Source organism: Penaeus chinensis, chromosome 30 (genome assembly GCF_019202785.1).
Source record: "Penaeus chinensis breed Huanghai No. 1 chromosome 30, ASM1920278v2, whole genome shotgun sequence".
In the NCBI taxonomy this organism is placed as follows: Eukaryota; Metazoa; Arthropoda; class Malacostraca; order Decapoda; family Penaeidae; genus Penaeus; species Penaeus chinensis.
Window position 1 is genome coordinate 8,304,506 of NC_061848.1, and position 10,952 is coordinate 8,315,457.

The window sequence follows — 10,952 nt, forward strand, 5'->3', positions numbered from 1 at the left end:
ATGTTACAGATGTATACAGGTTATAATATAATGACTTTAGTGTGGTGTGAATTTAATCATTTTTACTAATGAGAGATAACTTTATCAGGATGTCTATGCTTTGATAGCAAGGGAGACACTTCAAGGACATGTTATCAAGATTTTTTTGTTTTGCTCTTCATAGTTTTATTTGGAATTAAAATTTTTCAGTAGAAAAAAAAGAGAAGTGTGTGTGTGCGTGCATTTGTGTGTGTGTGCGTGTGTGCGTGCACGTGTGTGTGTGTGTGTGCGTGTGTGCGTGCACGTGTGTGTGTGTGTGCACCTGTGTGTGTGCACGTGTGTGTATGTATGTATGTATGTATATATTTATGACATGAAATTTTATTAGAACTATATGTGTATACATTTATTTTTGTGAGTGTTTGCATCACCTATATTCTTGTAACCAAATAGGTCTGCCTGCCCTACATATATGTTTTAAATACTTTTATTTGATTTTCCTATTCTTACACATAACATTTAATTTTGATATATATTTATTTACTTATCATCAACATATTTGATTTTACAACATAGTGAATATTACAACATGTTAATAATAAAGGTTTTTTCTTATAAAATCCAATATATGTTGTTATATAAACTCGGATGTGTAGTAAACTAGTTTTTGTGCAAAAAAAAAAATCTGTTGTTTGGAAGACCCTGATTCCTGGATGCTCATTGGTTAAAATCTTGACCAACCAGAAGGTTTATAGGATAAATCTTGGCAGAGTGCCACCTGCTACTCTAAGGTTGTCATGTATTTTTCAGTCGATCAATTTGTATTGAATGGTTGTATATTTATTCGCTTGCTTGTTTATTTATTTTATATATATATATATATTTATATATAAATATACACACATATATGTGTGTGTGTGTGTGTGTGTGTGTGTGTGTGTGTGTGTGTGTGTGTGTGTGTGTGTGTGTGTGTGTGTGTGTGTGTGTGTGTGTGTGTGTGTGTGTGTGTGTGTGTGTGTGTGTGTGTGTGTGTGTGTGTGTGTGTGTGTGTGTGTGTGTGTGTGTGTTTATTTTTGTGAGTATATGCTTATGTAGCTGTGTATACATGTATTCATTCATGTATGATAAGATATATATGTCTCTGTGTGTTTGTATATAAGTATGATATGTTCTCTATGTTCTATAAACATGTGTTTGCATATATTTACATCAGTGTCTTGAAAAAAAACAAAAAAAAAACAGGCTTAGTCACAAAAAATGTTTTCAAAACTATCAGGAAATATACAAAAGGAATGAGAAGAAATAAGAATGACTCATAATATATGCTTTACATAATCATAAGACAACCACTGATTACCATTTAGCTACATAAATCTGTGAAGAAAACTCTTTGAGGTCATTATGCTGATTCGTGAACAAGCGTATGTGATGTCGAAACTCCGTTCACCTCTTCCTCCCTGACTTAACCTTTCACTTGTGTGTTGAGATGGGTTCCTAGGCATACATCTATTGCAACGTATTGATTTCCAGCTGTGCTATTGGCAGCTAGTGTTGTGTATTCTTTTATGGTTCCTAATTACTTTTTACTATCTTACTTTGAATTTTTGTTAGTATATATTTTGATTTGTTTTCCTCTTCTTAACTGGGTTTTTTTTTGGGGGGAGGTCATGAGAGTTATTTATTATTTTCTTCTACATTGTTTTTCTTATTATTTTCACATCCCAACCTGCTCCATATGTCCTTCCTCCATTGTCTCCCACTTCCCTTTTCTTCCCTTTTCTTCCCTTCCCTTCCCTTCCCTTCCCATCCCTTCCCTTTCCTTCCCTTCCCTTCTTTTTTTTCTCCTCTTCTCTTCTCTTCTCTTCTCTTCTCTTCTCTTCTCTTCTCTTCTCTTCTCTTCTCTTCTCTTCTCTTCTCTTCTCTTCTCTTCTCTTCTCTTCTCTTCCCTTCCCTTCCCTTCCCTTCTTTTTTTTCTCTTCTCTTCTCTTCTCTTCTCTTCTCTTCTCTTCTCTTCTCTTCTCTTCTCTTCTCTTCTCTTCTCTTCTCTTCTCTTCCCTTCCCTTCCCTTCCCTTCTTTTTTTTCTCTTCTCTTCTCTTCTCTTCTCTTCTCTTCTCTTCTCTTCTCTTCTCTTCTCTTCTCTTCTCTTCTCTTCTCTTCTCTTCCCTTCCCTTCCCTTCCCTTCTTTTTTTTCTCTTCTCTTCTCTTCTCTTCTCTCCTCTTCTCTTCTCTTCTTTTCTCTTCTCTTCTCTTCTCTTCTCTTCCCTTCCCTTCCCTTCTTTTTTTCTCTTCTCTTCTCTTCTCCTCTCCTCTCCTCTCTTCCCTTCCCTTCCCTTCCCTTCCCTTCCCTTCCCTTCCCTTCCCTCTCCCTTCCCTTCCCTTCCCTTCCCTTCCCTTCCCTTCCCTTTCCCTTCCCTTCCCTTCCCTTCCCCTCCCTTCTCTTCTCTTCCCTTCCCTTCCCTTCCCTTCCCTTCCCTTCCCTTCCCTTCCCTTCCCTCCCTTCCCTTCCCTTCCCTTCCCTTCCCTTCCCTTCCCCTCCCTATCCATCCCACTGCATCTGTTGAATTTGGGTGTAGTTCACATCACATGGGTTGAAATAACTGGCTGTACAGAAGACTGGAGTTTAGAGGTGTGGTCAACAACAGACATTGGTGGGAAGTGCAGCATAGTGTTGGTGCATTGGTGTTGTTATTGTGAGGCTGTCAATGCTGGCATTAGATGTCATTTAAACAGATGGTGGTCTTAGTGTGGGTAATGAAAGGGGTCTTGGCATTTACATTTATTACAGTTGAGGGAAAGAGGTACCAAGCCAGACTATATCCATCATGCTATAAAGGATTTACCCCTTATGTACTTACCTTTATGTCAATACACAAATGTGGAGGTGGATCCTTTATGCCCAGATGGCATTTACAGTATGCCATTCCACAATGTCTCTAATTCATCTTGCTTTTTTTCTGCAGGCTCCTGATAACCTGACCACGAGCCATGGATGCCCCCTCTCAGACAAGCTCAATTCCCTGACTGTAGGTCCAAGGGGCCCCATCCTCCTGCAGGACATTCAGCTCCTTGATGAGATGGCACACTTCGACCGTGAGCGCATCCCAGAGAGAGTTGTGCATGCTAAAGGAGCAGGTAAAAATTATTTTATATTATTTATCTTTTTCAGTGGTGTTGTCTTATTACTATTATTATAATTGTCATTATCATTGTCAACATTATTTTGTCAGTATCATTATCATTATAATAATCAAGATTGTTACCATTGTTATTATTGTTCCCATTATCATTTGTATTAGTATTGGTATTATAAGTAGGTTATATTAGTCCTGTTACCAATGTTAATATTGGGATCATGATGATGGTATAGAGGGATGATTCAGAGGTTAGTGAACACAGGCTGTGTGAAAAGGATTAGGTTGTTAGAAGCATACAGATTGTTTGGTCCTAATGATATACAATATATTTACAGGTGCCTTTGGTTACTTTGAGGTTACGCATGATATAACCAAGTACTGTAAGGCTGCTATGTTCAGTGAGATTGGGAAACAAACTCCCATTGCTGTTCGTTACTCCACTGTAGGAGGTGAGAGTGGATCAGCTGACACTGCCAGGTAAGGTAGATGTTGTGGTAATTATGAATGAGAATGAGTAATTCCACAGTGTAAGATATGTAGTTAACAATTCAGAAGTTCATTTTTGTCACTATTATCTACTAAGGGTAGTTCTGTGAAATATGTAATATAGAAATGTCAGTTACATTTTCATTCAAACCTTGACTATTTTTGTCACATTGAACTTAGTACATACTGTAGCTTTAGATCCTTATTATGGATATTATTATCTGATAGCATTATTATGCTGTCTGCATGTGCAGGGGATTTACTCCAGGTTTCAAGTTCATTACTTATATATATATATGGCCTAGTATTTGCTTATAAGCTATGTACATCCTCCAGTATATTTAAAATCAAGTTTGAATTAAGTACCATGTTCTTTTATACAATACATCTGATAGCAAGGAAAACAAATATAATGGTGTACTTGTGGCCTCAGAATGATGAAGGTTAACACATTTCAGCACAGATATATCTTTCTTCAAGTGAAAATCCATTATATTTTAAAGAAAAAGACATAATGATGACAACTATACTGAGAAATTTTGCCAGAAACACTGGAACATTTCAAATATAAATAACCATTTGTATTGAGGTTCCAAATGTAGCTTCACAAAGCTACAGTTTCTGTTTTAGGTTATTTTCATAACAAAAACAAGTGAAATATCATATTGCATAGTTTTATCTCTACCCATGATAATTTGTTGCTACCTGAACTTGAGAGTAAAGTTTTTATATTCAGAATTGGAGATTTATCTTTTGCTTCTTGTCTCGTAACAATTTTTACTGAAATATATGTTTCTTTTGCTTACATTTGTTTGGAATTAAATGGTATTTTCCCTGAGAAAATCATGAAAATAACTTTTATTACAATACATTTCACTCCATTCCAAAAGAATGTCTTGAAACACTTACACATTGCTTCTATGCAATGATCTGAAATAGAAGTCTGTAAAGCACAGAATACCTGTGTGTATATTTCAAAGATATATTGGTAGATAGAGAAACTAAGGTCATTTCTTGCACAATGATGAAACAGAGATTCCTGGAGAGAGGTATATGAAAGAGTTGGTGGGGGATGGCTATAGCAGGTTATATTTATGCATTATTTTATTAGTCTAGGTTCACTGTATGTTTAGTGTTTGGCTGATCAAAAGTTTGCCATCTGGAACATTCTGGATTTTTTTAAATCTTTAAATGTAATTTATTGTGGGTTGGTTGAATCCATGTACATGAAGCCTGTGGTTAGAGAGTGCCAGCTTTATGTATTGTAGATGGGGAAAAAAAACGTTTCTATGTATTATGAATACAAATGATTAATTTCAAAACTTTTGTTCAGGGATCCTCGAGGATTTGCTGTGAAGTTTTACACAGAAGAAGGAAATTGGGATCTTGTGGGGAACAACACCCCCATTTTCTTCATCAGGGATCCTATTCTGTTCCCATCCTTTATTCACACTCAGAAAAGAAACCCTGCAACTCATTTAAAGGTACTTTTTATTTTTTAACTTCAACTGTTTATTATTTTTTAGATTTAAGAGTAAGAATATATGAATAAGAATGAAATAAAATGTCAGTGCTCAATGTCTCATTCAGTTAGTTTTGTCACTGTTTGAGTGAGAACTGTGATTGGCAGCATTGCTAATTTTTTTCTGAATCTTTCAGGATGCTGACATGTTTTGGGATTTCATCAGCCTGCGACCAGAAACAACACACCAAGTGTCGTTCCTCTTCTCTGACAGAGGAACCCCTGACGGCTATCGTCACATGAATGGCTACGGTTCACATACTTTTAAGCTTGTCAATGCAAAGGGAGAAGCTGTCTACTGCAAGTTCCATTACAAGACGGACCAAGGCATCAAGTGAGATCCTTTGATATTCAGTTAGGGTGTTCAGATGTTGATATTGCTCGCTTATTTTGCATTTCAACTTTGTCATAAAACATGTGAGTCACTGATGATGTAAGTGTTTCCTATGATATGATTTCAGAACTATCTGTATTAGTTCATAATTGTATTTGAGATTTATTTATGACTTCCTTGGCTCCACTTTTTCTTTAGGTGTCTGAGCTGCAAGAAGGCTGATGAACTGGCAGGCTCTGACCCGGATTATGCAACAAGAGACCTATACAATGCTATTTCAAGTGGCGATTACCCCTCATATACTATGTATATTCAGGTGCTGTTTTATTCACAGGATTTTTAAGAGATCAGAATTTTTTTTTATTTGTCTCTGTGAATGATAATGATATATGTTTAACTTTATTTATTGGGTACTGGTTTTGATTTTTATCAAACTTTTGTTTAACAGGTGATGACATTTGAAGAAGCAGAGAAGTGGAAGTTTAATCCATTTGACCTCACCAAAGTATGGCCACATGACGAGTTCCCACTCATCCCTGTTGGCCGTCTCACTTTTGACCGCAATCCAAAGAATTACTTTGCTGAGGTAATGACACCTTTTGTTTGATCTCCGGGAATCATTTCCTTGAGTGTGAGAGATAGTATGATTGTGATTATTTGATATTTTTTGTTTGTTTATTTTTTTATGGTAGGTGACATGTATGTAAAAGTATTCTTTGAATGTTCAGTGATTTATGAGTAGTGTATGGTCAGATATTGTAAGGACAGAGCATTTTTAGAAATATGATGTTCATATTTGTAAGTTTTCCCTTTTTAACAAACCAGGTGGAGCAGATTGCATTCTCACCTGCCAACATGGTGCCTGGTATTGAGGCTTCCCCTGACAAGATGTTGCAAGGCCGCCTCTTCTCCTACAACGACACTCACCGTCACCGTCTGGGCGCCAACTACACTCAGATCCCTGTGAACTGCCCATACCGTGCCCGTACAAAGAACTACCAGAGGGATGGCCCCATGTGTGTCGATGGCAATCAGGTGAGTTTTGGAAATTGAAAAATGTAAGACTTCTGTAAATGACTAATATCTGTGACAGAAAATGTACTTGATGCTTCAGAAAGTGAGAGTAGAAGCATATGATACTGTTGTAATAAATAATTGAATAGCATGTGGTTCTTTCATTGTGCATTTTGTTGAGTTTTACATTTCAATGGTGTACATTGCTGAAAGATGGAAATATAAACAAACATGTATATATATCCATTTACTTTTTCTTCTCTTATTTCAGGAAAGTGCACCTAACTACTTCCCCAACAGCTTCAGTGGCCCACAGGACTGCAGGAAACACACTGCTCCTAAATTTTCTGTTTCTGCTGATGTTGATCGCTACAACAGTGCTGATGAGGACAACTTTACCCAAGTTGGCATTTTCTATCGCCAGGTAGGGAAGTGCTTATGTTGTGTAAAGACTGGCTTTATAAGAATTTTTTTTTTCACTTGATGTGAATACATGCATGTTCAGATTATATATATATGTGTGTGTGTGTGTGTGTGTGTGTGTGTGTGTGTGTGTGTGTGTGTGTGTGTGTGTGTGTGTGTGTGTGTGTGTGTGTGTGTGTGTGTGTGTGTACATATACATATGTATATATACATGTATACATATATATGTATATGTATATATATACATATATATATACATATATACATATATATGTATATACATATACATATATATATACATATATATATATATATATATATATAGACATATATACATGCATATATATACATATACATACATATACATATATATATACACACATGTATATACACACACACATAAATATATATATATATATATATATATATATATACATATACATATATATACATATATATACATATATGTACATATATATACATATATATACATATATATACATATATATACATATATATACATATATATACATATATATACATATATATACATATACATCTAAACATATACATATATATATACATATATATATATATATACATATACATATACATATACATATACATATACATATATATACTTATATATACTTATATATACATACATATACACATATGTATACATGTGTATATATATGTATATATGTATATATTTATGTCTATGTATATGTATATGTATATTTAAACATATATATTATATATATGTATATATATTATATATGTATATATGTATTATGTATATGTATATATATATTATATATATAAATATATATATTTATATATATATATATATATATATATATATATATATATATATAAATAAGAGTTGTCTCTCACTTTTTCTTTGTTGTAAGCAAATTTAATTTGATTTTTCTATCATTTTGTATTTTTAAAAGAAAGATTTCAAGTGAAAATATTGCGACACCATTTATTCTTTATTTTTATAATTAAAGCTTCAGACAGCCTAATGACATCCCATCAACTTGACAGGTGTTGAACGAGGCAGAACGCCAGCGTTTGGTGGAGAACATTGCTGGTCACATGATTGGAGCCCAAGAGTTCATCCAGGAACGAGCAATCAAAAACTTTGCCCAGGCAGATCCGGAGTACGGTGCTAACATCCGCCGTGCACTTGACAAGATAAAGATGGCCCAGGCTTCATCTAAAACTCATCACATTCAGGCCTTAGCTGCATCAAGCAATGGGGCCAAGTTATAGATGTGCAAGGTGTTGGCTGTAATGTAACTTGGCATCCAGATTTTGAGTTGTAAAATGATTGTGATATGGGGCTTCTTTGTGAATCCTTTATTGAATATGATAGTTCATTTTGGAATAAAGGAGAAGCAGTTTAAATTTTTTGTTATATATGAAGTTCAAATATATTCCTTTTAATTACAAGATCGTTTTTATTCTTTTGCTGAGTTTATGCTAGCATATATAATTTCCTTATCATGAAAAACACATTAACCTTTTATTTCTGAGTTTATACAATATATATACTTTTATCCTTTTCTGTCATTCATTCATTCATTTATTAATGTTATCTTTCTTCATACAGTAGTAGTTCTCATTAGATTTCAGCTTCAAAGTACCTTAGAGCAAAAAAATTTTTCATTCAGTGTTGTTCTCTGTTAAGGCCTGTCCACGTGATTGAGACCAGCCCAACAGGCAGTGGCTATTACCAGATTAAGTATTTGGGCAGACTTGCATTGTTGTCCATACAGTGGTGTTTGGGCCAATCAGTGCAGGGCAGGAGCTGGTGGTTCACTGGGCTATGTGCAGTATGAGAACTATGGTGCTTAGTGATAAAAAGGTCTCTGGTTGTGTATGACATTAAAGAAAAGGAGTGATTAATACATATGGTATGTCTTTCTATTTAGTAATGTGAACTATCAAATTAGTTCCATAATGGAAATGAGAAAAGCCATGTTTCTCCAGAAAGCATCACATTTTTTGGGGACAAAAATGTTCCTTGAATTTCGATTTGTACATAACCTATTTAATTTAATTATGGTGATAACTACTTTAGGCACTTTTAATCATGGATTATATTAACAAATATATGCTAAATGATCATACTACCAGAAAGTGTCTGATGATTTTGAACAGTCAGTATGGGCACTGTCAGCTGGCAGACTCCTTGCTTTTGGCCATGGGCACTGCTCGATTGCGTGTACAGGTCTTTAGGATGGGTTCTGAAGAGACATCATTACAGCAATTTCCTACATAAGAAATGCAAGGTAAATTGCTCTGAGTAAATTGAAACAATTTGAAGTAATCACATTCTGATTTGTAATGTTTCTTAGGGATGTGAGTTATTTAATCCTCTTGAGGAGATATTACGTTGTACTGGTAATCATGTTTGCTTAGCATTTAACCCTTAGCTGTACTGAATATTGTATATGAAAATACAATTATTTACATATTTGTCAATACCGAGTGTGCTAATTTTCCCAGTTAGATAATAAGACAAATGCATATGAAATGCTCTTGCACTAGATTGAACTAATGTTCAAGGACTTTTGATATTTAGTTAGTTCTGTGTGCTGTTTAGAAGAAATGTAATTTGCATTTATTTTACCTCTGAATATTGCATGAAAGTTCTTTTACTGGCATATACATTTTAATGCAGGTATACTCTAATTACCCAGTATTACAATATACTTAAAGCAACATGCAGAAGGCTACTGATCTGTTGAGGTAACTTCATTTTACATCAACACAGTGTAATGATAATCTTGCATTTATAGCTGAAGTCATATGACAGATAGTCTGAAGGTTAAAGTTTTCTTGCCATTAAGGTTTAGTACTAAGAAATATTTTTATATGTTTTACAAAGAATTTTAATGTGAGAGGTGTCAGGTCACCATGAAAAATTGTTCTCTTTAGTTGCAGGGTTGCTAGTTGATGTTTATTACTTTATTATCATCATTATTTTGTGGGTAGAATCCACCTATAGTATGAACAGTATATATAATACTTGACCTTGTGATGTTATATGGTTGCTAAATTGTTTTGCATGATACCTGTGTATAATGACATTAATTGTAATATATATGATACAGAAAATATTGTCTTTTTCTTTAGTAACTCTGCACAGCATTTAACAATTAGCGAAGGTTGATAGAATAACTCAGAGGTTGAACTGACTTTCTCCCCACAGCTTTCTCCGATGATGGGAATGACTTCTCTGATTTTGATTTGACAATTACATGAGCTAAAATTGTAAAAAAGTGGATAACAAAGATGGAGAAGCTGTAACAAAATATATTAAAAGTAATCTCCCCCAAACAAGGAATTATGTTCACTACTGTTGTAAAAAAGTTTCACAAGCTTACAGTGAGAGCAGATGTATATTTTGGGATACATATACGTAAGGTACCGTGGACAACAATTATTTAGATACGTATGTATACAGGTACTCATTTATATGTCTACTGAATATTTGTTTTTACAAACATTTTTTACAATTAACAATATGGAAGAAAATGCTCATTTGAGACTTAGGCTAAACACTATGCTGTGGGGATTTTTAGTTCTCCACTGGTTAGACTGAAAATGTTGTACAAGATATTAAGTTTTATGTTGCTGGTTGTGTTTTGAATTTAACCTAAAGCTGAATATGTATAAAGGTATTTTTGTCTCATATTTTTATATTTTCTTTGGTACGTGAGTTCCTCGGTTATAGAAGAAGGAGGAATAAATGGTTAAGAAAAGTCAGAGTATATTTAATAACACACACACACACACACACACACACACACACACACACACACACACACACACACACACACACACACACACACACACACACACACACACACACACACACACATATATATATATATATAGACACACACACACACACACACACACACACACACACACACACACACACACACACACACACACACACACACACACACACACACACACACACACACACACATATATACACATATATATATATATATATACATATGTATGTATACACATATC

At 34.4% G+C, this 10,952-nt stretch overlaps 1 protein-coding gene across 1 annotated transcript in view; it reads left to right on the forward strand.

Annotated features, from left to right (window-relative positions):
* The window catches only part of LOC125041340 (catalase-like), a 10,785-nt gene extending 763 nt beyond the window's left edge, over positions 1 to 10,022 (forward strand). Inside the window, exons 2-10 of the mRNA XM_047636207.1 lie at positions 2,941 to 3,112; positions 3,450 to 3,591; positions 4,934 to 5,084; positions 5,260 to 5,456; positions 5,655 to 5,772; positions 5,905 to 6,042; positions 6,282 to 6,491; positions 6,742 to 6,894; positions 7,944 to 10,022. Coding sequence (XP_047492163.1) covers positions 2,941 to 3,112; positions 3,450 to 3,591; positions 4,934 to 5,084; positions 5,260 to 5,456; positions 5,655 to 5,772; positions 5,905 to 6,042; positions 6,282 to 6,491; positions 6,742 to 6,894; positions 7,944 to 8,171 — 1,509 coding nt within the window. The 3' untranslated portion in view covers positions 8,172 to 10,022. The remainder of the gene's footprint in view (positions 1 to 2,940; positions 3,113 to 3,449; positions 3,592 to 4,933; positions 5,085 to 5,259; positions 5,457 to 5,654; positions 5,773 to 5,904; positions 6,043 to 6,281; positions 6,492 to 6,741; positions 6,895 to 7,943) is intronic.
* Positions 10,023 to 10,952: the final 930 nt, after the last annotated feature.